This window comes from Punica granatum, chromosome 5 (genome assembly GCF_007655135.1).
Source record: "Punica granatum isolate Tunisia-2019 chromosome 5, ASM765513v2, whole genome shotgun sequence".
Classification (NCBI taxonomy): Eukaryota; Viridiplantae; Streptophyta; class Magnoliopsida; order Myrtales; family Lythraceae; genus Punica; species Punica granatum.
Window position 1 is genome coordinate 30,421,928 of NC_045131.1, and position 26,517 is coordinate 30,448,444.

Below are 26,517 nucleotides of genomic sequence, written 5' to 3' on the forward strand. Positions count from 1 at the left end.
TATACTTTGATACTGTCAAACGCCACTGTAACAAGATGGTTATAAAGACAGTTATTGGGTATACCACAGAGCATGGAGAGGAATGTGAGTGATCAAGATAGAATTTGTCCCTCCTACGAAATGGGAGCGATATCTCACGGCCACTTGGTGGTTAAGTCTAAAAGTGTATGCATACCCAAATGAGTCGATATAACGATATCGAGCTCATTTGTTCTGATAGATTTACCCGGTAAACCAAGAAAGAGAGATATTGAGCCATACAAGGATGTCATCGACCATGCCTTGGGCTCAATAGAGATATAGAGGACAATGGATTATATTACACGGTAATATAGGTCACGAGGTTCGTCGAGAAATTGACTTTTAGATTACTTGAGTAACAGTGATGCATTGCTAGATGCCGCTCACTGTTTGTAATATTGAAATAGAGATTTTGATATTACTGTCAACGTAATTGGGAACTTACAGGGTCACACACGACGACTAAATCGACGGGATATTTTGAAACAATAAAATCGTCTAATAAAGATTAGATGATTTATGGTGCGACCGATTAATCGGATATTTAATGAGATTAAATTTGTCGATTAATTGTATTCGATTTATTAGATTAATGGACATCATTGATACACGATACAATGTGTATGTATGTAAAATATATAGAGATATATAGATCGGTGGAGTTTACGTTTTCGTCACCGCTCTTTCTCTTATAAAAAAGGGGGCAATGAATGACAGACTATATATATATACATACACAATTGGGATCCTTATTTCACTTTGTCCCACACCGGTCAGGAACATGAAATTCGTCCCCCCCCCCAAGCTCTATATATATAGATATATATAGCTCAAAGGTTTAAAGATATATATGTGACAGTGTGTGGATATATATATATGTGATATATATATGCATGCATAAGCATATACGTATATACATGTGTGTATGCTTTATTTTAATATAAATAATTTGAATTGAATTGTTCAATTCAAATTAGGTCCATTAGTCTGAAAATTTCGGGTGTCGCATCGGTGTTTCTTTCGAGTGTTGGCCGCTAGCATCGCCGATCTCGAAGACTCGTCGACAAAGTCGGTGTGGATTCCAGTAGAGGCGTCACGCGTGGAACGCACGGTCAACAATTTTAAATATTCCAGGTACGCTTTTATTTACTCTTATTCTTCTAGTAGGTCTTGGAATTAGTTTCACGGGTAGGAAATTTTGAATTTCTGTTCCTTTTACGCTTCCGTTGCGCCCCGTGGAATTAGCAAATAGTGACCCTCTGATTTGAACTGCTGGGAAATATTTTTCTCGAACTTTCAGATGAGAAAATTTCTTCAATGAAAGCTCCAACCCCATTACTGGCTGGAAGCCTATTTATGGAAGTAGTTCCTATACATTACAGAGCGAAGAACACCACCTCGTCTTTCCCTTCACTTCAAAGTTTCAAACATCCTCGGCATCATGTTCTCTCTTTTTTGTCCAAGAATGGTTCCATCATTATCTTCCCTTTATATGAGCTCCATTCTTCTCTTTTCGATCATTGGCCTCTCTAGTTGCTTGATGAGAGGAAATGAGACCGACAGACTTTCCTTGCTTGCATTCAAATCCCTCATAAGAGATGACCCATTGGGGGCTCTCCGTTCCTGGAACGACACTCTTCACTTTTGCAAGTGGCAAGGGATCACTTGCGGCAGAAGGCACCGGAGAGTCACTGTTCTTGATCTCTCGTCCGTCCAGCTCATCGGTTCAATTGCACCTCACGTGGGGAATTATCCTTCCTCAGGGAGGTTTATCTAGGAGATAACAAGTTTACCGGCAAAATCCCACCTGAGATCGGCTATTTGAAGAGGCTACAGATATTAGTGCTGCATAATAACTCGCTAAATGGTGAGATACCTCCCAACTTATCTAACTGCTCTGACCTTACCCTCATCCAGTTTGGTCATAATCAGCTTGCGGGAGAGATCCCGAACGAGTTAGGCTCTTTAACCAAGCTTCACCACCTCGCCATTCATGAAAACCATCTCATTGGACAAATACCTGCTTCCATTGGCAATTTGTCTTCGTTGAAGAGGCTCTCTGCAAAATACAATGGTCTGTCCGGTAGCATCCCATATTCCCTTGGTCAGCTCAAGAATATCAAATTCCTTGCACTAGGCTTAAACCATTTGTCCGGTATAATTCCTCTCTCAATTTTCAATTTGTCGACTCTGACCGTCCTTCAATTCACTGAAAATAATGGACTCAAAGGAAGACTTCCTTCTGACCTGTTCGACGCCCTCCCAAATCTCCAACACTTAGGCCTTGCTGTTAATCTTTTCTCTGGGCCAATCCCAGTTTCGATATCAAACGCATCAAATATGCTGCGGTTTGAAGCTTCAGCGAACCACTTCTCAGGGACGGTGCCTTCCTTTGCAAACTTGCATAAGCTTCAAAAATTGATTATAGGGGTCAACAGTCTGGGAACCGGGGGAGATAAGGACCTAACCTTTCTCTCTTCATTAGTCAATGCAACGGGACTGCAAGTTGTCCATGCACGCAGCAATTATTTAGGAGGATCACTACCAAAGACCATCAGCAACTTTTCTATGAATTTCAGATATTTAAGTATCGGAGACAATCAGATAACTGGGGAGATCCCCACCGGAATTGGAGACCTTTTCAATTTGGAATTTTTTGTTCTAGAAAACAATCAAATTGTGGGTACAATTCCTGGGAGCATAGGCAAACTCCAAAAGCTCACTAAGTGGGGCATGCACAACAATCGACTGGTCGGTCAAATTCCGTCTTCCATTGGAAATTTGACCCAACTGACTCATTTGGGTCTAGATCTCAACTTCTTGGAGGGGAAAGTACCCCCGAGTCTAGGCAATCTACGGAGTGTAATTGCTTTGGATCTTTCAAAAAACAACCTTACAGGTCATGTACCGATTGAGATCTTCAGCCTTTCATCGCTGTCAATGGCCTTGGACCTTTCTGGAAATAATTTGGTGGGTGTTCTGCCCAGTGAAGTTGGAAACCTGAAAAATTTGGCCTACCTTGATGTCTCAGACAACCAGTTTTCCGGTAATATTCCTGCCACTTTAGGAACTTGTGTAACATTGGAGCATCTATCCTTGCGGGGGAATAAATTGCAAGGGACTATTCCAGAGTCGATAGGTTCATTGAGGGGTTTACAAGAATTGGATCTTTCTCGCAACAATCTTTCAGGTGAGATCCCAAGATTCTTAGAAAACCTGGTCCTCCTAAAGGTAGTGAACCTGTCCTATAACCATCTCCAAGGCATGGTACCAGTCAATGGGGTTTTCAAGAATGCAAGCGCAGTTTTTATCATGGGAAATAACAAGCTTTGTGGGGGATCAGTTGAGTTGCATCTGCCCAAATGCGCCCTGCACGAGTCCAAGAGGGGAAATCGAAAGAACCTGACCTTCAGGTTAGTCATCTCGATCATATCCGCATTCTTGGGAGTGTCACTGTTGGCACTCGTTGTTTTCCTCTGCTGTTTCAAGAGGAAAAGGAGAGTCCCTCCCTCCAGCGGCTCCAATGATAAGTCCCTTTTATCTGTGTCATATCATAGCCTTCTAAAAGCTACCGACAACTTCTCAGTTGAAAGGTTAATCGGTGTTGGTGCATTTGGTTCTGTGTATAAAGGAATTATTGGTGATGGTGAGGACCAAAAGATTGTTGCAGTAAAAGTGCTGAACATGTCGAAGAGGGGAGCAATCAAGAGCTTCTTGGCTGAGTGTGAGGCCCTGAGAAACATCAGACACCGCAATCTCGTCAAAGTACTCACAGCCTGTTCGGGGATCGATGGCAGTGGTAATGATTTCAAGGCCCTCATTTACGAATTCATGGTCAATGGTAGTCTAGATAATTGGCTACATTCTGCCCACCTCAAAGAAAATGGGGCAAACGAAACACGGAGGAACCTAAGTCTGCTGCAGAGGCTGAACATCGCAATTGACACTGCTTGGTCGTTGGATTATCTTCATCATCAGTGTGAATGCCCGATGGTTCACTGTGATCTGAAGCCAAGCAATATTCTTCTCGATGAGGAAATGGTTGCGCATGTCGGTGATTTTGGCCTCGCAAGGTTTACTTCAAGACCCACCGATGAACTCTGCACCAATCAGTCAAGTTCTCTGGGTGTTAGGGGTTCCACGGGTTATGTTGCACCAGGTAACTAACATTCTCTTTTTGTTTGTTTCTCTTGTTTTCATTATGAGCCCATTTAATGTGGTTATCTTTTCCCCCGAAATCACATGCTCCAGAGTATGGATTGGGAAGTGAAGTGTCGACACGGGGTGATGTCTACAGTTACGGCATCGTCTTGCTAGAGATGTTTACAGCAAAGAGACCGACTGATGAGATGTTCAGTGAAAATTTGAACCTTCACAAATATGTGAAGAAAGCTTTGTCTGGTGGTGTTGAAGGGATTGTAGACCCAGTCCTTCTTGAGGAAGGGCAAGCAGCAGAGCAGAGAGTGAAGCACAATGCCCGAGCTTCAAGAAGCAGTGGAAATGACAGAGTCATCGAGTGCTTGATTTCAATACTTCGAGTCGGAGTCGCTTGTTCTAATGAAGAGCCAAAGGAACGAACGGATATCAGAGATGTGGTGGCTGAACTGAACTCAATCAGAAAAAAAGCTCGTTTCCAAGAGAGATCGGGCTTGATTGAGAAAGAGGTTTCTTCATAGATGGAATTTGAATTTACAGGGAGCGTGTGGTACTCTTCTTTAAGCCTAATTTGTATGGAGTGAATAAGAGCTGGAACTCTTCTTTGTCGGGATGTAATGTTCGGGCTGAATGTTACTGCTTTCTTCTTGTTATAAACAGCTTGTCTCCTGCGTGTTTCCAATTTGAAAGTTCAGGTTCAACAATGTGCAAACTGTAAGGATAAGAGTTGATTTCTATAGTACAGCTGTACGACTGGAAGAGATCCACTGATGAAGATGCTCCGTAAAAATTTGAAGTCATGACCTTCCAGTTTTGCGGAGACTACTTGTTGGGTCATGTCGAGTGAAAGATACGCCAGACCCGATATATCTCGAGGAAAGTTCTGGGACTAAATATTTCAATACGAAGAAAACAACTGAGGTGTTGCAGCTGAGTTAAAATAAACAATGGACAGGCTTGTTGGAAGTGAGCTCATTTCTAACCGAAGAAAGGGAAATTCTACAAATGACCAAACCAAAGGAAGGTTTATTTATTTTATTAGATGGAAAGTTTCAGAATGATTTTAGCGAAGTCAAATTGGTAAGTTCTTGGGGAAAAGGATAACGTGATTAATTCTATTCTAACATCCAATTTTAACATCTTACTGGTTTATCGGCGCTTTGATGGTGATATAGCAACTTCTGAAAGGGGTCAGATTGACTGAGTTAGAGTCGATATATACTCCCTAAAACAAGTTAGAATGGATTTGGAATTTCGTCCAAAGTGGCTGAACAATCTTCTTGATCGCCATTTCCTCACATACCCAAGATATTCTCGATTATTGATGTGAACATTATTTGTTTCTTGAGGGGTTAAAAAATGTTAATTATAATTATTCCTGACCAACCATTTCATCAAGGGGGTGAGCACTTCGGAAGAACCAGAATCCCATGGATTTTGTGTTCGAGGTGAATGATACCGGGAAAGAAAAGGATTGCCAGAGAGGAATGGAATCTGCGTTTGCGAATTATATATGCATGGGTTAAGGACACGGCTCAGGGACAAGGATGCACAGACTTGGCTATGAAAGGATTGGATGCGGAAACACAAACTTGGAGTAGTGCTTTATTTTCCATTCTGATCACAAAAGGGAAAATCAAGACAAAAGAGTTTCAGATCAGAGAAGACAAAATGGTTTTTTCGAGGATGGCAAGAAAACGAAGATTTGAGAGAGAACAATTTGTTGGAACTTCTCAAGATGTTCTGGAAATCTGGTCTTCGTCTGCTGTGACATGAAGTTTACTAGTCTTGCAACTGAAAATTGATTACCACAATCCCTCCCTTACTAGGCCGATAACGGCAGGGAACATATGATTTACAGACATTTTTGTCGAAGTCTAGATTCCAAACTTTCATGGTGTTTAAATGCTTTAAGGTATAGTAGCTCGCTTGGCTGCAGCTCATTTAGATGGAAATCTAATTTCACTTTTTAGCAGATGTCGATAGCGAGTACTTATGATGCGATAGACATTTTTTTTCCGTTCGAGTCTTGTGAATGGAAAAAATCCACACTGAAAGAGTTTTACCCGTTAATGGGTCAATCCCGCTCGACTGGATTAGTCGGGGCCCAATTGGGCTCCCGCATACCATGTTTCACACCGAAAAAATCCTCTCAAGAAAGAGAGACTCATCGAAGTGCTCCAAGAGATGAGAACAAACAAACTTGAGTTTCAATTTCAAGTCATGATTTTTACGATCTGCTTGTGGAAATGTTTATATTGGAAACTCTTTATATGTCTGACCTAGCAGGATTACACAAGTACAAAATCAACAACCACTGTGAAGCCCTCAATTCTCCGGGATCTTTCTTTGTTGATTCAACTTCACTTTCCAGCATGAGTCTTAATGACCAGAATTCTGCACTTAACAGCATGGGGAGAATTTTCTCTGAGATTCAGATTGTCTGCATCTGATTTTGCTTCACTTAGGACTATCCTGGTTTAAACCACCTCTCTTGGAGGGTTTTACCGGGCCGTAAAAATCCAGAAAAGGACATTGCCACGATGATTTAGAAAGCCGTAGCTAGTATATGAATGAATCTGGCCCATTTATTCTTTAAGCGGATAAGTAGATTGTCCACTACTCCATGGTTAACCTATGATCCCATTTTGATTATGTTCCATTAACACCTGAGCCGAGCATCTATTGACTCTTGCTTGAAGGGGACCTTGACCCTGCGCTTGTATGTCATGCAATGATGGCAGATCTGTACAAGAACATAAGAGAGGTGAAGTCAATTCTTTATGGCAATAGTGAATCTGAGCCACTTTCAGAACCTCGTGCCCAGATGACTCGGGAATTTCTTAGAGAAAACACACTGAGACTTTTGATAATATGTCTTCCGAAGTTGAACTTGGAGGTAAGCTCTGAGGTCCTTATTCACCAATGCTTCCCTGTAATCGTTATACTTTTGCCTTTAACAATATCAGGGAAGGAAGCTAGAAAATGAACTACGCTTCGAGATGCAAAATTTTATAGTATATGCTGCCAGCAATTTCTGTAAGGATCATATTATGCTCCCTTTAATGGGTGAAAATCACCTTTTGCAGGCTAGAAAAGATGCCGCACAAATCGTTGCAAATTTGAAATTGGCAACAAGTTCATTCACGGTTGATTGCATCCGATTACTTGGAAAAGAACTTTGATCTCATCGACATATTGGTAGCCGGGTAAGAACATCATTAGTCTCATACCTTTATTTTTTATTTTTTGGGATCAAATCCATCGATGCTCTTATTGATAACTCAAATATAAGCTCCGAACACACCTTAATGTTTTACCTACCCCATTAAGGAACAATCTTTATGCAATTAATTGACTTTCGTGCTTTTTCAAAAGTATAAATTAGTGCTTGTTAACCTTTACTGGGAATTAATTTTTACATATGACATCAAAATGTAAAAGCAATTAATTTTCTCTAATGTGTATGCAAGGTGGACCGATAAGAGGTTATAGGCTAGGTAATTCTTGACATCATTAACTTTTTAGAATAATGGAAGCTGAACTTACTTGTTCTTATATGGGCCAATTGCGGCATAGAACTCGGGATTCCATGGTTTGGATCCATAGTACGACTGTTGAACTCGATCCCGTAATTGTTAACTAACAGCATTCAATGTGCTATGTTTTCAATCCAGAGCCCGGTTGAGGTCTCGATCTCGTGGTTTTCAATTGCTTTTTCGTTTCTTCCCTATGGATTCCGAGCTTCTATTCTGTACTGAGATGCCAGTGCAGCTGTAACTTTAATTAGACGAACAATAAATCTTTGAAATGTAATAACGTTTAATTCGTGGGAGCTCTATCAACTAACGGTTGTCTTAAAATAACTGTCCATCTACAGATTCTACACATTTTCCGTATTACAAGAGAAATTATTGCATAGTCTCAGTTCAATAATTTCAACTCCGGTGCCAGAGTTTTGTACACTTAAAAAGTTATTACGAGATATTGGGATTTTGTATAATTGTGTATAATATATTTCCATGTATGTTTGGGTAGATTAGGAAGATAGTGTATTTGTATAGGAATCCCGTTTATCCCATAGTAATGGAACTAAGTTTGGTTGTTCCAAAGTTATCATAGTAATGGAATTAAGTTTGGGCTCTCCATGGCTATCCGGGAGACCAGGGAAATAGGCCGGGCTAATGGAAGCAAGGGGGAGGCCTAGGCAAATCCCAGACCCAGCAACAGAGAGGTGGACCGGACCGCACCAATACAGCCCAAGGAGGACAGGGCAGCCGAGCGGAACAAATTGAGGCATTTGTCTGATTCTCAATTTCAGAAAATTTTTTGGGCATGCTCGACAACAACAACAACAACAACGATCCTGACTGTCTATCCGGTAACAAATTGAATTTAGTGAAATTAAAGGATGAATGGTTATTGGATACGAGTCCGTCGGGGCATATGACCGGGTGTCTCGATCTTTTGATGGATCCTTTGCCCGTAAAAAAATTTTGTCCGATTTATTATGTTCCCAATGGAGCAAAATCCAACACCACTAGAGCTGGAAAAGTGGAGACCGCAGGCTTATTGACATTATCAGATGTTTTATGTGTCCCCTCATTTAAATGTAACTTGATTTCCATTGATGATTATCTGAGAAGATGAATTGTCTAAGTGATTTTTGCTCAAATTTTTGTGTTATTTAGGACCGCATTTCGAGGAAGACAATTAAAGTGGGTGAGTTTCGAGGGAGGTCTACTATCTGAGTCGTGTGACATCTCCTTCAGCCACATGTCAAGCGGTTACTACTGGATCGGTGCATATTTGATATCAGAGACTTGGACACCTGTCTCGGAGCATCATACTCCATGGTATGGGTTTTGGTTTAGAAGATAAACATAATAAAGAGTGTGATGTATGCTTACGAGCTAAACAAATATGCGTCGGAATTTGTTTTGAGTTCAAATGAAGCAGAATTTTCATGTGAGCTCATATACTGTGATTTATGGGGACCATACAAAATCCCAATATCCCGTGATAAAAGTGTACTCGGATTTTCTGTTGGGCAGAAATCGGGTGCCATCCCGGGCCAATTGCGGCATAGAACTCGGGATTCCATAGTTTGGATGCGATTTAGACCCGAATCAAGATTCTGGACAGAGCTTCTATACGGTCCACAGTGTATCACGATTCCTTATATGGGCCTCGGAATCATTAATTCCTTAATGGCCTCAAAGTTATTACCATCAAATTTCACAAATTGCAGTTCCACTTATACCCCGTTTGGAATCCATTCTTGCAAGCAATGATTTATATTCAGTTCATTTCAATTCGATTTAATTCAATTATAGATGAATTATGTTTACTTGGAAAACTGAGGATTTAATTGAAATGAATTGAATAATCTTGTGGAATGCATTTTTAAATAGATTAAAATTTAGTATTAAGATTATTAGTTCCAAAAGAACTAAATTCTGGCTAAATCTTGTTGATTTTAGCCTGATTTGAAGTCCTAACGTAAATTTTGCGTTTTTTAAAGAAAATTTGTGACATCGGCATTCCAGACAAAAGAAAAATCAATTGAATTCTTTTGAGATTATTGATTTCTCACATTTTGGAAGAATTCAAACAGGCTATATCCAATCTCGCTGCCATTGAAGTAGCTGCCACCAAACAGAACCCCGTCGGCTTAAACTGTAGGCCGGCCCCTGCCTTGGAAGATTTCAACAAGGAGAAAGAAGCCATCTAGACCAGACCATCAGCTCAAAGTTTCAACACAGAAAAAGAAGCCATCTAAACTGAACTGTCAACTCGAAGTGTATGGGAGACTTCCCCGGAAGATCTCGACATTGAGAAGCCATGTCTGGTCTTATTGCAGTCAAATCTGGCCTCTCCGACGACATCTCACCATAGACTTATTAGAGGGTTAGTAGTACATCAATTTCTGCAACTTTCATTAAGGTTAGATTAGAAAGGAAAAATCATCACCATGATATATACTGCTCAGGAAAGGGATGGCTGGCAAGAGAAAGAAGGGGACGGTGTTGGTGAGCTGTGCTCCACAAATGGGCCGATAGACTTGGGCCCACAAGCCCCAACATGGGCCCCATTGGGGCCCTTCACTTTAATGAAAGCCTCGTCCCCTAACCTATGCTCATTTTGGTTTTGGAAGTTAAATAAATAAAACTGAATTATTAAAGGGCAAACATAAAATTGAAATTTGAGATAATGCGTTTTTCCCAGTTTCCCAAAGTCACATTCCATTCCATGCCATATCTATTGTCCTTTTTATACATAAAAGTAAGGTTTCTTCAGTCGTTTTTATGCTTCAATTGACTTGATAAGAACAACCTTGAGAAAGAGGTGAAAAGGAAAAAAAAAAAATCTATTTGTTTGGCGCATCGATATCTAACGTGTATAATAACTAAACTAGTTTTAAGATTTTTTTTAAAAAAATATCTAAATTTAGAGAAAAGTAGTTTGAACAAAAAAAAAAGAGATCTTAATAAAATTTAGCCAGCTATTGAATCCGATTTGTTTGAAAAAAAAATGGTCATTGTTCAATCACACTTGGACCAAATAAATAAGTATTTGTTGATAATATAAAATTCAATTGGAAAAAGTTAATTTCACATTGGAAGTATAAAAGAAAATAAAATGGTTTGAATTTTACAACTTATCAGCTCAAATTTTTTAAGTTGAAATTGAGTTCAAATCTATGTAAGTCTGGTGAAATTTAAGAGTATTATATTATGATAAAGGGTTTGAAAATTTTTGGCGCGGTCAAAATACGAGAACCAGGTTTCATCGAAAGGAAAGGTCAGAGTCGATCCAATAATGATAGTTCTTCAACTCCTGTGTCCAGGCATCACATCAAACCTAAGCCACAAAATACACATTTTTTTTCATAAACTTTTTTTTTTGAAATTAAAAAAAATTCATATGGAAAGCCTAGAATGTTTTTCTTATAAACTTGTGGATAAGATTAATAGTGACTCTGTGCTCGATCGAACGTGTTTGACTCTTTCTTTTTTTCAATTATAAAACAGACGCATAAGTCTAATAAATGTATGAAGAAAGATAAAAATATATAAAAAAAAGTTTCAATGATAAAAGTTGAACTTAAAATCCTTTAATTCTATAAGCTATTTATAATACTACACTACACCCATTTCGTGCGGGTCGGCTTTTGGCCTATGTTCACAACCTTGACGTTTGGTTTGGCTGTGTTTTCTTGGGTCTGATTTGGGAATTATACATCCAGCTTGGTTGGGTTGTTTACTGAATGAAATTCGCAATCTGGAGACCTTGATGGTTGAGAAGGACAGAACACACCAGATACTATAAATAGGGTTTGAAAACTTTTCTAGACTTCAATAATTAAACAGTTTTTTTTTTAGTAGAGATGTTCAAGCTTAATTGAAATGATCAAGTCTTATTTTTTCTTTGGGTGACAGATTTTTAATCAGTTAAAAATGGATCCAGTCCAGTAGTTTTGATAGAAACAGTAATGAAAAAGAAGATAATCTTTTCGAGAAATATGTCGTAAACAAGACCAAACCGATATTCGAATATGAATTAATTTTTAATAAATAAATTGATGGTACGTCACGATTTCATGAAAAGAAATACCTTCTACTCCATTTGCATTACATTTTGACATTCGAATGATAACATTTGGGAAGAGTACTTTATATATAAGTCACTGTTTCGTAGCTTATAGAGTGCTCGAGGTACATGAACTATTCGACGAATGCCATAGTCGGCAGCCACCAGCAAAGAGCAGCCAACTACTGCATGGCCGGTGGTCGTGGAGTCACTATATATATATATATATAAAGGGGTGTTTGGATTGTAATTAACTTTAACTTTAACTCAACAGATTACACAACAAAAATACACATTTTTCAAATCAAAAATTTTAACTTTAACTTTAACTCAACACACTACACAACAAAAACACACGTTTCCCAAGTCAAATTTATAATCTCATCTCATTTGTATTTTTTCATAATCAAAATTAAAATTACTTTAACTCTGAAACCAAACGCATCATAATGTCTGTATTTGTATTAAGTCCAAAAATTTGGAAAACGAAAACAATATTTTTTCTGTAAAAAAAATTGAAAATAATGTGATTGTTATGGTATACATATGATGTTTAATTCATGCAGTAGTTGTTTATGGAAACAGGAAAAGCTCCATAGTCGATGGTGGCGTTCAAGCAAGACAACTTTGATTACTTCTAGGTACTTTATGTATTTCGGCTATGAAATTAAGTGAACAAATAAAAAAAATAATTAACGTGTCAATATTGAATTTCTAACTTTTTGTTTGTTTGTCAGCAACAGCTAATTATCATCTAATTGTTACGGTACAATAATTACGTGTTTTCTTGGTCAAATAAACACACATATTTAAAAAAATGTATATGTATTTGTATATGTTACATGGCTGCTCGCTGACAAATGATACATACTTGATTAAAAAAATTAAATTTGAAGGGCAAAATTTATATACAATCTATGAAAGAAAGATATAATAAACCTTGGATGTGCCATGTAAAATGGAGCAAGGCTTTCAATGCATGAATTTTTGTGTCAGCATCAATAAGGACAAGGTAATTGGCACCATAAGGTGTTGGCACTTCATTAATGGAAGCTAAAAAGGCTCGCACAAAGACTTGTATTATGAAAAATTATAAGTTATATGTTTATAATTACATTTATAATCCGTTTCTCTCACCGGTAAAAAGTCTTGTATCTATGAAAAATCAAGTTACATGTTTCTAATTACATTTATAACATGAAATCATACAGAATTTGATGGAGATCCTTGTGTTAGAGGGATGCTTTATGTCACAAAAACTACGAAAGTATGGTCTTAGCTCTATGAGATATATCGGCTTCAGTGAGCTATGTTGAATATATAAATTAGTGAGGAGATGATTAGCCTATTAAAAAAGAAGACAATAGTGAGGAGATGTTTTGCTTAGGACTGTTGATGAGTTCTCTATCGTTCATAAAATATAAAGTGATGTAAAACAAAAAAGTATGGTATATCGTTTATAGTTGTTGTTTTTTTTTTTATGAACGGAATGAATCAGGGAGGTTCGATCCTCTTTTTATTATGATATCGAGTCACCGTGATATATTTGGTAATTTTAATTCAAGGATTTAGTATTTCAATTCAAGTGTTTAGTATTTTTAATAATCGTGATTAATACAAATGTTTTTTACTTCTACTTTCAATTTAAGTACTTAGTATTACGGTTGAAGTGTTTAGTATTTTCTATAATCCAACACAAATAGCAAAAATAATAAATACTTAAATTGAAATACTAAATATTTGAACTAAAATACCAAGCTTGTCATCATAACTCGATATCATGTTAGAATTTTCCTGCTACCATAATGAGGTAGAGTACTGACAGAATTTACCAAAAAATGTTATGGATAAACACTATTAAAAAAATAAAAAATAAAATTATTGATGTCCATGAGAGTAAGCAAAAATAATTTTTATAGAATTTGTTGTAAATGGAATTGTTATGGTCACATCTTTTATTGACTTTTTCAATAGTGATTAACTATATGTTTATTAATCTATATACAATATATAATAGCAAAATGAAAAAACAGGTTTAACGAGATTGCGCCATGTATCATCCCTGAATTAATAAGATGGTGTCACGTGTCAAGTCCTCAGTTCGCTATATACCCAAATATTACTAATGTTTTCTACCTCTTTAATGCATTAATAATTAATACATAATAAATAAATTGATTTATATGGATAATATATTTATTTCAATTCAATTTACTACAATCATTTTTATTTTCTAATTCTCGATTTAACAAGTAAAACTATGTTTAGTGGAATATCTATGAACTTTAAAAATTTCTATACCAATATTAAATACACTTAAAAATATAAAAAAAATTATACAAGTGAATTGATCTAAGAGTTCGTATAATTTAATAAGAAAATATATCTTTTGGAATTCGATTAATTAAAATTATTTTCTTTTTCAATTTTCAATTCTACAAACTAAAAGGTATAAATTAATCACTTTAGTTAAAATAATTTTATTCATGTGATTTTACTAATCTTATTTATAAAATATATAAATTAATGCTTTTTAAGTGAACAATATAGTTTTTTTTTTGTAAATAGAGTATTTAATAGAGCAAATCTAATACGATGAATTTAGCAAACTTTATTCATCTTTATTTTAATGATTATCAAAAAGTTAATTTTACGATTGTAAATTAATTAATATTTTTAAAGAATTTGTATAATAAATTTAAAAAATTTATGTCATAAACAGCACTTCCGCGTAACGCGCAAGCGAAATGTCTAGTTATAATTTATAGCAATAATTTTAGTCTGCCATGCATGAGGGCATTCCGCCTAATTAAATTAAATTCCATGGATCTTAATTAACTGCCTTATATTGTACTTTAACTTATCTTTTATATATTATTGATGAACGTGCTTGAAGCATGATATAAGTATAAGATCGATCATGATGTCTATTGTTGAGACCGACTCATTTATTATGAACTTCACATAAATTTCTTTTACAACGAGAGATGAGAACTTACCAAATTCTCAAGATTAGCTTTAGTCACTCACGAAAACATTAAGTGATAAATACACAAAATCACGTTGTCATTTCATGTTTTAATTTGTGTGAGAGAAGAGTGTTAGGCAATAAATTTTTTTTAATTTACTAAATAATTATTGATAAAAAATAATAAAATACATCGTCATTGGATTACCCATAAATGGCTTGGATCGCCAAATATGCCTCGTGAAAAATCATTACTTGCACTCTCATCCCTCCATGCGTGACTTTGGCGTCTATTGAGTCATGATTAGTACCACTTTCGTCCCCAAACCTAACCCACAAAAAGACGCACATTTTTTAAATGTGTAAGATCCATCTTTGTACATTACAATTACGTTAGCGCAGTTGATTTGTAGTCAGATTTACGTGCAGTGTAAGTGCCCAAGATCTACAGAAAGCATTTTATGGCAGATTATTTCAAAACATTTGACTTAAAATTAATATCAATCGATAAGTCGAGAATAATATTGTAATCTCATCGGAAAAAAAGTGCTATATATATTCATGTCATCATTATACTAACTAAATTAAAATCTCTTAAAATTCCAGCAAAAAGAAAAACAAAAAAGAAAATTAGAACTCTTAAAAGAAGTGTGTTTTGCTTTGCGTGTGACGCTGCCGAAGCATAATTCCGTCCATTAATTTCATCGAACAAATAGGTTTGGCGGCCTCTTTGCCTTATCCCTTTACCCATTCCAATACGCAGAGTCGCCTGCTACATATGGACGTCACTTTATTAGGCTCACAGTTTATTTATGGGTTAATAACATAAAAAAAAATCATCATATTTTATCAAATTCTTATTCCTAGACCTTTCATAAGTGCATGATATTTCGTTTTAGTTTCAAATCTAGCACAATATTAAATTTTTCGAACGATAATAGCTAACTTGGACTAACAGTGCCACGTGACGTAATATGATTAGATGAGTGAACTCACATATTTTTATGTAATAAAAAATTATTCTTAAAATAAAAAAGGGAGAAAGGGCCAACTAAGGAGAAAGGAGGAGGGGCCAGCGGTGGTTGCCTTGATTGCCGCCACCATCCTCCCAATCGAGGTTGGCGGCGATGATAGAGGTCAGTGGCTACCCCGATTAGGGGCGTGGTGGCTACAATTGGAACCGCACCTTCGGCCTCCTCCCCCTTTCTCCTCAGCTGACCCCCTCCCTTCCTTTTTTTATAAAAATTTTAGAATAATTTTTTATTAAATAAATTATGTGGAGTCCACTCATCCAATCATAGTGCGTTACGTTGCACCGTGAAATCCAAATCAGTCGTTACTGTTAAAATAAATGAAAAATTTAACGTTGTGCTAGATTTGAAACTAAAACAAAAGGCAATACATTTTTTGTGCTATTTTTGGAAAGTCGTATTAGAAAAAAGAATTTGACAAAAGATCATCATTTTTTACGACATTAACCCTTTATTTATTTGCTTTTCTCCTTCAATATATATGTTTTTTTTTTCTTATTGAGAAAGATTCATAAGCTAATAGATGGATAGAGTAATCATCAAAAAATAAATAAATGGATGGAGAAATGAAAATAGCGGTCAAGTTCTAATAACGAGAACCAAACCAAATAGGATGTGTTCTTATACTATACTATGCGCAAGTCCCGCGCCTAGCTGCAAGGCGAAATGACTCATCCAATCAATAATTAGTTGAAAATATTAACTTAATTTTATAATATTTGGTCTAATCCCAAAAAATTAATTGTTTGCGAATTGCACGTAATTGTCCAAGAAATAGATCATATACTATAGCATGATTGATCTCAACAATATATAAATAATCTATAACTAAAATTTTGGTATCTATTGCACGTAAATTGTGATGAACAGTAATACGTAAGCAAAGAAAGATCCTTTGGTTAAATCAAATTAGATTTCTAACTTAATTGATGTTATCATCGTTTCAAAATTTCATGTGCCTTTGCTTTAAAAATTTAAATAGTTTCATTATAATTAAAAATTACAACCGTTAATATGTATTATAAAATTTTTATTATCTTTATGATTAGTCAACTTACCACTAATTTTATTTATCTTATGTCATACTTCATATGATATGTTACATTCATATTAGTTAAGGTTCAATCAATAAATAAATAAAAATAATCATAAAATATGTTTTGATATAAATGAAAATTTTGAAATTTTTTGCCAGAAGTGTGGATCTTCCGCCTAGTAGTAAATACCCTACCGAATAGAAGTATGGTCATTCGTAATATTAAGGTTTTCTTTTTAGAATGCGAAAGAAAATTGAAGGTTGAAGGGGTTAATTTAGATAATTATTAAAGATAGACATATCATTTATAACATATAAAAATAGAAAAAAAAAGGATGATGCAGGTAACTTTTGCATGTCAACATTATAAAAGTAATTTTCTTTGGTTATTAAACAAAATTAACAAATATATTGTATTGGACATTACATCATCGTTTATATTTAGTAGATAATATATGAGTGTAGGTGGTATTTATCTAAAATTTAATCTATTTTAATTTTATATAAGTATGTAAAATATCATGCATTAAGAAAATGAAGACTGAACTGATTAAACAATGATATATCAAGCCTCTTTTTTTTTTTCGAAAGATTTGTATTTTCCTAAGAAACCTAGAGTTGACGGTATTTAATCTCTTGATACGTCATAAACTTCAATTTATGCAAGACTATCACCCAACCAGGGTCATTTCCAAGTATATGACCAACCATGACAGATGTTTGGCCTGTTTGGTTTCCCAATATTATTTTAGAATCACAATTCTAACTTAACTCTACCCACTACAAAATAAAATAACTCATACAAAGTCAAAGAGTGAGCCCCATTTATATCACTCTTTTCCACAACAAAACAACATAACTCATACAAAGTCAAAGGGTGGGTCACATTTATACCACTCAAAATCAAAATCAAAATCTAATTTTAAAATCATACTATGAAACCAAACGCAACCGTTGTCTCCATCATTTGTTGGCGACAGTGATATATTCAAGCTCGCCAATTTGAAGCCAGATTTAGCTTGGATTCGAGCCATCTAATTAAGCCAATGTCAGACAAGTATTCATTTTACGCAATTCATCTTGCATGGACTTGTACCGCCCAGGCGATGGATTAACCCCTTTATACCGCTCGGATCAATCTCAATTATACTCGAACAACAAAAGCATGATCTGGCTAGGTTGACCCGATCAGATGGATCATTTGGGAATCAAGTAGCCAAGATTTATTATATTCTTTGTTTGATGGCAAATGCGAGCGAAAAATTTGCTTCCCTTCTCTTCACCTCCTTCCCCTCTCAATCCAGATATCCTGTAATAGTAAGCAGTAACAATTTCTGTTATAGAAGGGCCAGTTGTAGAAATAAAATGAAATCGATTCTCACACTAAGTTTTTTTTTTTAAAGATTGAAATTATCATATGATCAAATTTTCAAGCAAAAAAATCCCTGAGTTGTTATTATTATAATAATTATTATTGTATGTGTATATATATATGTGGGGACAAATATCTGTTTTGCACATTTCGTTTTTGTGAACTGCTGTTGGATTGATAGACAGCTCATCATGTTGCAATTTAAAACAACGTAAATGTCCAAAGTGAATCACAGCATAACCTTATTTGTTTATTATTTATATGATGAGCAAGATATAAATCTAGATCATTATTATTGATTAATGGTAGTGGTGTCCTAAGAATCCATAATTATAGAAAATTAATGATTGTTCACTTTTGTCTGTTCGTGAGATTGCATCATATAACTCAATTTAATAATTAGATTAATTGATAAATTGCCTCTCATGAAGGACGGCTATTTGTTGAGATTTGTTGCGAAAATCACAAATAAATTAATACGTTGAGGCAATTTTAGATGAACGAGGCCACCTAATTACAACTACTAAAGCAAATGTAGACAAGACAAAACAAAAGTTAAAAGCAAGATTATTAAAACCCCGTTTACTTTTGCAATTAAATTTTTAAAATTTTAATTCAAACTTTAACTCTACTCACTACATAACAAAAATTACCATTACAATTATTACTTTTTTCTTCTTCTTTTTTCAATTTTTTTAATCATTCAATTCAATTTTTAATATTAAATTCTCTCAACTATCAATTACTTTTTCCACAATTCAACAATATAATCATTACTTTTTCTCAACTATTCATTACTTTTTCACAATTTTCTCATAATTCAATAATACAATCATTATAACCCAATTAAAATCAAAACTAAATTCTACTTAATTCTAACACCAAACACACAAAATAATATTGAAATCTATCTATCCATCCATCTATACATTAGGCTAAAGTAGAGTTTCAAAATGAAATTTCTCGAGAAGAGTATAAATTATTCTTTACTCTCACAAGTACTAGTAAAAGCACCATCGCATTGCTGCAGTTTATTATATAAAGAAATTTAAATTTCTAGTTCATAATTATGTTTTAATAATTTTCAAAATCATTATAATCATTATGTACCTTTTATTTCTTATTATATTGCAGTGAAACCTTCATTAATTTTTTTATTTATCATTATTCAGTATATGTATTAAACCATATTATTATAATAAAAAATATTATCTTAATAAATTTTAAAATTGAAAATTCAGTTAAATATAGTATTTAATAAATATAAAACTAAAAAAATAACAGGGAAATAGGGAAATGTTAAATAAATAGGGGACTTCCGGAGCCCTCATCCTTTATTAGATAAAAGTATTTCTTTTTTTTATAAATTTTATTATTATTTTTACTGAAGTGACGTGATAATGTTCGTCATATAAGCACTATTTTCTGCCTCATCAGCAAAATGATTGGAAAATGAGGCAGATATCTTATGTAATAAGGAAATCAAAATTTATGTTTTTTTTTTTACTAAAAAAATTAAATTTTGTGTATTAGTCCGAGAAAATTACGTACGGAAAACAGTCAACGACACGGTACGGGACACCCATGTGTGGGTGGGTATGAATCCCGCAACTTGCTGATATTGCCTCTTGCTTCGACTGCTTTCTCCCGTCTGATTTCAAATCGAAGGCATAGATTCCAAGTGATCATGGGGCCGACCATGACAAGATCTTAGATGAGCTGACCCAACAGTGACTCCTACCCTCCTGTAAATAGGAAAAAGCATTATTCATCTATTATAGGAGGGATTTTATATGATTCCGTATAATGTAACACGACAATAACCATTCACTCCGTGTGTGGATTTGGCGTACTACTCACAGACCCGATGGTTGTACGATCCTATGTTACTTGACATGGGATCATATAAGAATTTTCCTTATTTTTTATTTTAGTTTACAAAAGTACTCTCTTGGCATAGTAGAGTAGATAGATGTAGCAGTGTGTGTCGGTGATTAAAATGGTATATTACAGTCATGAAAAATTGAAAATTGAACTATTTCTTGATTCTTAATTTTATTTCGACAAAGAATGTTACGTCGCGTTTGGATTCAGAGTTAATTGATTTTAATTTTAACTTTAACTTTAACTCAACACACTACACAACAAAAATACACATTTCTCAATTCAAAAATTTTAAATTTAACTTTAACTCAACACACCACACAACAAAAACACACGTTTTCCAAGTCAAATTTATAATCACATCTCATTTATCTTTTTCCACAATCAAAATTAAAATCAAAATCAAAATAACTTTACTCTCAATTCAAACGATCCTTTAATATACAAAAATCAATAATTCATAAAATATATATTTTCTGTAAGATTACGAGATATTGTTCGTTTATTTTCCTGCACAATTCATTGCCACTTGCACTTCTGTAGTTACATAGGAATTGACCATGGAATCTAATAGGATTAGGTCAGGCATTAGTTTTTTTATTTTCCCTTTCTCTTATTAATTGTTTACAAGGTGATCCATAAACATAGTAAGAATAGTAGAGGTGGAGACCATGAGGTCCCCCATTCTATTGATTGAGACCCTCTCGAGCATTAGGTGATTCTGAACGCGATGTGATTCCAATGAATTTTGAAAATCTACACGACTCCGAATAATAATTGATTGAGACCCTTTCGAGCATTGGTTGAAATTGAGTACGAGATGATTCGGGGGAGTTTTGAAAATCTGCAGGACACACAATAGATAAAGTCTACCGAGCATCACACATTATTTGTAAAAATATATATTTTTAATTTAATAAATATTGCACCAAAACAACAGCTGTTTGCCTGTGACAGATAAATCAGCCACAGCTCGGTGATTTTATCGTAAAGCTCAGGCCAATCGATGCATTTCCTTCATCATCTTCTTCAGTACATCATCGTCATCATCATTAACAATCCTTCTCACTCTATCTCCACTTCTTCTTCTTCTGGTTCTTCTTCCTCGCTCTCTCCGCCATGAATTGAACCTCCATTGGAAACAGCTCGGAACTTCGATAACGCCGCTATCACATCTTCAACGCCTCCCTTCGATTTTCTCGCTTCGCAATGGTTTTTGTCGAGGATTCCCACTCCAGCTCGGCTCGCTTCCCTATGCCGCGGGGCTGCTCCTCCTCCGCCGGGAATGTCCACCGCAACGTCGGCCGGTCAATGCGGACAATCCGGTCAAACCTCTATAAGGACGAGAACAGGTCCGAGTTCGTCTCCGAGAACTTGACGGACTCCGTGGTGGACATGCGGCTTGGCGAGCTCGCGGCCCGGTACAACAAGCTCAGTGCCTCGGCCAAGTCCACCTCGTCGGAGGAGGAGTTCCTGGAGCTCTCGCAGGCATTCAGCGACTTCTCTGCATGCAGCAGCGACATCTCTGGCGAGCTGGAGCGGCTCGCGAGCCTGCCGTCGCCGGAGAACGTGCAGGATCGAGAGAACCAGGCCCACAATCCCGAGCCTGAGCCATGCGTGGGGTTTCTGCAGAGGGAGAGCTTCTCGACGGAGATTATTGAGAGCATCTCGCCAGAGGATCTTCTGCCGACGGTCAAGATCTGCATCGATGGACTGCAGTCCCCGTCCATCAACGTGAAGCGATCTGCTGCAGCCAAGATAAGGCTGCTTGCCAAGAACCGCGCCGATAATCGAGCTCTAATCGGAGGGTCCGGTGCAGTACCTGCTCTGATACCTCTTCTACGATGCAGCGATCCTTGGACACAGGTACTGGATAATATATTTTGCAAATTACCATTAACATGTACAAGCTAAGCCTTTAGCTTTGTTGTATGACCAAATATGGTCAGATTGCTAATTACAAGCTATGTATGTGCCAAAGATAGTCCTTTAAACGTGTGCTTGTGAAGAAGAAGAAGAAACGGAAAGATTATGTGATATATTGTTGAAAGATGAAGTTTTTCTATACAATTCATCTTCTGGTTGCATTGTACTGATTGTTGCATGACTGGAACTTGGACCCAAATGACAGGAACATGCTGTGACTGCACTGTTGAATCTCTCTCTGCATGAGGAAAACCGGTTCCTAATCACTAATGCAGGAGCTATAAAATCCCTTGTGTATGTGCTAAAGACTGGAACAGAGACCTCGAAGCAAAACGCGGCCTGTGCCTTATTAAGCCTTGCGCTGGTCGAAGAGAACAAGAGCTCGATCGGAGCTTGTGGTGCTATCCCGCCCCTTGTGTCTCTACTTCTCAATGGATCGAATCGCGGGAAGAAGGATGCCATAACTACCCTCTACAAGTTGTGCACGATACGCCCGAACAAGGAGAGGGTGGTGAGTGCTGGAGCCGTGAAGCCACTGGTGGACATGGTTGCTGAGCAGGGGACTGGGATGGCGGAGAAGGCCATGGTGGTGTTGAGTAGCCTGGCGGCGATCGAGGAAGGTAAGGTGGCAATTGTAGAGGAAGGCGGGATTCCTGCACTTGTTGAAGCGATCGAGGATGGATCGGTAAAAGGGAAGGAATTTGCTGTGATGACTCTGTTACAACTTTGTGCTGATAGTGTCAGAAATCGTGGATTGCTCGTGAGAGAAGGTGGGATTCCTCCGCTTGTTGCTCTTTCACAGAGTGGTAGCATCAAAGCAAAGCATAAGGTGCTGGCTCCCTTCTTTAGTCCATTTACCTTCATACAATCTGATATAAGATGTAGATGATTGCATTTTCCCTTAATAAACGACTGGAAGCAGCTGACTTGTGAACACGGGTTGAATGTGTAGTACTTGACGCTAAGGGATCCTTAAATTTACGAACTTAAGCATTCGGTGGCCTCTAACTGTTTTTGCTGTGTTGATTCGATATTAAGATTGGGAAACTTGGTTCTGGTTTTAGAAGTGAAGTCGTAGCAGTTACAGTAGTGCTCGAGTGATTCACTTTTCAGCTCGCTCTATTTCTCTTCTTGCTATTTGTTTAGTATTTTTCTGTATCTTTTGCAGGCTGAAACACTTTTGGGTTACTTGAGGGAGCCAAGGCAAGAGGCTTCCTCTTCGAGCCCTTGAGAAGGTAGTCTTTCTGCAACTACTTACAGAGTTAACAATACAGAGTTTCGTCATGTCCTTGGTTGTATATAAGGAGAGCGCTGATGGTTTGTTTGTATAGTGTGGTTGAGGATTTCGGGTGAGTGAATTGTAGAAGGAAGAGGGGAAGTTTAGATTAGTGATTGAAAAGAAAAGCAACTGACTGTTAGGTGAATTGTCTCGACGGCGGTCTTTTGGGGTTTTTGATTTCTCCGGTCTCTTTTGAGTTGTATGATGCTGGAGGTGGTTCACATGTTTCTCTTGTTGATTTTGGGTTTATGAGAGTCGGGTTTTACCGATTATCTTAAGAAATAAAGAGTTTGGGTTCTCATTTCTCTGTACACTTTGCCTGTTCCAAGTGAATGTCGTTAAGAAGAATGTTTATGCTGACGAAACTACCATATCTCCCGTCTTTCTGATCTTTTGTTCAGCCGATATTATTGTTTAGCAGCACTAATAATGCCTATCAGAGCAGAGATATGTTGACAGCAGAGAGAACCGGTGCTGCTATTTTGGATCTGACGGACCCGAGTGAAAAAGGTGGAAGGTACTATCGGAAAACAATTCCTCTAACTAAGCTCATATCATAAAATCCAGAGCGACAATTACTCTACAGTCAGGGCAATCCGTGGCCGACAGTAACTGCTTGATGCAGCAATGCATTCCACAGGTCAGAGAGGAGTGCACTAACTGTACCAACCCTAGTCAGGTTAACCGTGCGAACTCTTTGCCTGTTTCATGAAGATCTTTCGGACTCGTAGGAGCCCACTTTGGTTATCGATGTGCCTTAATTGTGAATAGTGCCTTAATTGTGAATAATTCGATGACAACGCGGCAACCAGTGGTGGTGGTTGGGAGGTTGAGTTCAGAATTATGAGATAGGTGCTAGATAGATGCATAGATATTTAAATCCAAATCCAATTGGTTCTTTGAACCCTTTGTTGCTAAGCAAGCAAGCAAATGGGGCATTCAGTCAGTCAGTCCAATGTTCATTCACACTACCAAATACCAAAACTGTGTCAATAATGCAAAAGAAAAGATAAAAAGAAAAATTTATATGTTGGAATCCCGACATCAAGTGGTCGGTGGGTCCGTCCACCCCCACCAATAGCTATTTCCTTTTTCTGTTCAATTAACTCTCTCTCTCTCTCTCTCTCTCTATATATATATATGTAAATGTAGATGTATAGATCTCCTGTGCTTCTAATTGTGGGATGGGTTTTTGGGGTGTTTCTTGTCGTTATTGTTGTTTTTGGGACATGCAGTGGCAATGGAACCTTAGCTGGCAGAGCAGGTGAATCGCTTCTGTTTTGTTCTTTGTCCCGCTGCGGGTGGGCCCGGAGGGGGCGGCAGGTAAATTCTTTCTTTCCAGTTTGCACTCATAGTTTTCTTTTTTTCCTGGGAAATTATGATTTTGCACCCTAGAGTTTGCTATGAGATGCGGGACGGTCTTGCACCCCGGCGTTTTCGTTGCTTTGATATGCAACCTGAATTTTCTTGGCTCTTTGGCGCTGGCCAACAGCCGAGCGTCATCTCAAAAAGCAGTTTATGCAAAATACGAGATGAATGACAATGAGCAGATATGTCGTGGTCTTTGCTGATGTTTTCAGTAAGAGGCAAGACAAGGGTCATGGTCGTGGTACGAAGTTAGGCAAAAGCCAGAGGTTGGGCGGCATGCAGCACTGATAACACATCAGCCTTGAAGGTGCATATTGGGGCAGGGTGCGAAAATAGTCCGATTCCCAAACTTTAGGATGCATATTGGAAAGACAGAAACTTCAGGGTGCAAAAAAAAATTGCCCTTGAAGTTATTTGGCTCACTAGGAAAATAGATAGTAGGTGATCGTGGCTGGTGCCTTATTTTAAGGCTCTTTACCATCCAACTGACATGAGCGATGTGGTCTAAAAAGATTGAAAACGGGCTATATGGCACGCGGGACTTGTGTCGTGTCCGATGGTTCGATATTGATTCAAATGTTGATTCATAGGAAAGAAACAGTCTGGAGCATAATCAACGTATGAAAATTGCCGTTAAACTATAATAGACATGCCTAAACATCCCTCCTAACATTTGAAAACAAGATGGGCTGGGTCGAAGTTGATTTCAATGGTCGAACTGAATTTGACGAGCCAACTTACCTTCTCAAACCTGGCCTATTTACGGGCATGGCCATTTAGACCCCATCCATAGATCTCATCTCAGTTTGTCTAAAGTTTACGGGATCGGAACGTGGGGGGAGCGAGACTCAAAATGAGGCTACAGATGATCGAACTTGAGATATTTTGTTAAATCTGAATCCCCTCTACCGATCAGTTACCCTATCGACGAGGCTTTCTCTTTGCGTATATGATGTTCCGGTTTTCAAACCGTGCTTTAATTGCAGGTTAAATTGTTATTGTAGCCAGCCCAAGTAGGGCATTGTCCCGAGCCGCTGCACATCCCTAAAAGATACTTTTTCACAACATTTGATCTTCTTTCAAGGTCCAAGTTGTTGCGTTAAGAAAGAGAAATAATTGGGTGATCCTATCTTATCGAGAAAACGATGATGAGGGTCGGCACATTTAAAAAGAAAAAGGAAAAAAAAACCGCTGACATTCTGAAAGTGGAGTTAATGCAGCAAAGCAATGGTCCCTCTCCATCTGTTTGACAATCAGAAACTCCCGCCACCCACTTGCTCCTGTTGCTGCTGCTGCCGCCTGTTCTTCTTCTTCGAAGTTATTGCTTATGGTCCCTTTTATATCATCGCGATCGATCCGATGCGAAGCACCGATTATCGATCTCTGCACAGTAATTTACTATTACATCGCGCATCAAAACAATTAGGCTATCAAATCAGAGTACGCCGGTCCTTCATTGCACATATCTGCTCTGTACGCAATGGACGTAAGAATTAATGTCGAGAAACATAAAATTCAACAGGAAAGAGAGATATGCCATGAGGTCAACCTGTTAGTTATCGAAATTTCGTTTGAGTCACTAAAAAATCATAACGGACGAAATGTAGCTATTCAGTGACCTGTACCGTTTGTATGGCCGAACTTTATCTCGTGAACTTGCAGGATGTTCAGCTAGTGGGACGATCCGAATAGGAGTTGTTATTAGGAAGGAAAACTTAGGGGGGCAGGGAATCGTCCGTACGAGCCCACGGGGCAATGCAAAGAACCCAATTATGTTCAGATTAACAGAGAGGCCGATCAGAAACAGATCTAAATCAGTTGAGAGAGAGCCCAAAAGATTCATTTCTTTCTCTCTTTGCCGTTTCAGCCCTTCTCTCTCTCTCT

At 37.2% G+C, this 26,517-nt stretch overlaps 2 protein-coding genes and 1 long non-coding RNA gene across 3 annotated transcripts; all 3 read left to right on the plus strand.

Annotated features, from left to right (window-relative positions):
* Positions 1 to 1,272: 1,272 nt before the first annotated feature.
* Positions 1,273 to 4,935, plus strand: LOC116209367 (probable LRR receptor-like serine/threonine-protein kinase At3g47570). Its single transcript, XM_031542985.1, has 2 exons — positions 1,273 to 4,180; positions 4,273 to 4,935. Exons 1-2 carry the CDS (start codon positions 2,362 to 2,364, stop codon positions 4,695 to 4,697), a joined length of 2,244 nt encoding a protein of 747 aa, XP_031398845.1. The 5' UTR covers positions 1,273 to 2,361; the 3' UTR covers positions 4,698 to 4,935.
* A 1,798-nt stretch (positions 4,936 to 6,733) lies between these two features.
* LOC116209399 lies at positions 6,734 to 8,029 on the plus strand. Its single transcript, XR_004157216.1, has 3 exons — positions 6,734 to 7,075; positions 7,266 to 7,385; positions 7,854 to 8,029. It is a non-coding gene; the product is annotated as an uncharacterized LOC116209399 (long non-coding RNA).
* Positions 8,030 to 21,098: 13,069 nt separating this feature from the next.
* LOC116207484 (U-box domain-containing protein 4) lies at positions 21,099 to 23,578 on the plus strand. The gene is made up of 3 exons (XM_031540443.1): positions 21,099 to 21,926; positions 22,192 to 22,815; positions 23,155 to 23,578. The coding sequence occupies exons 1-3, from the start codon at positions 21,270 to 21,272 to the stop codon at positions 23,215 to 23,217; spliced, it is 1,344 nt and encodes a 447-aa protein (XP_031396303.1). The 5' UTR covers positions 21,099 to 21,269; the 3' UTR covers positions 23,218 to 23,578.
* The last annotated feature ends 2,939 nt before the right edge of the window (positions 23,579 to 26,517 follow it).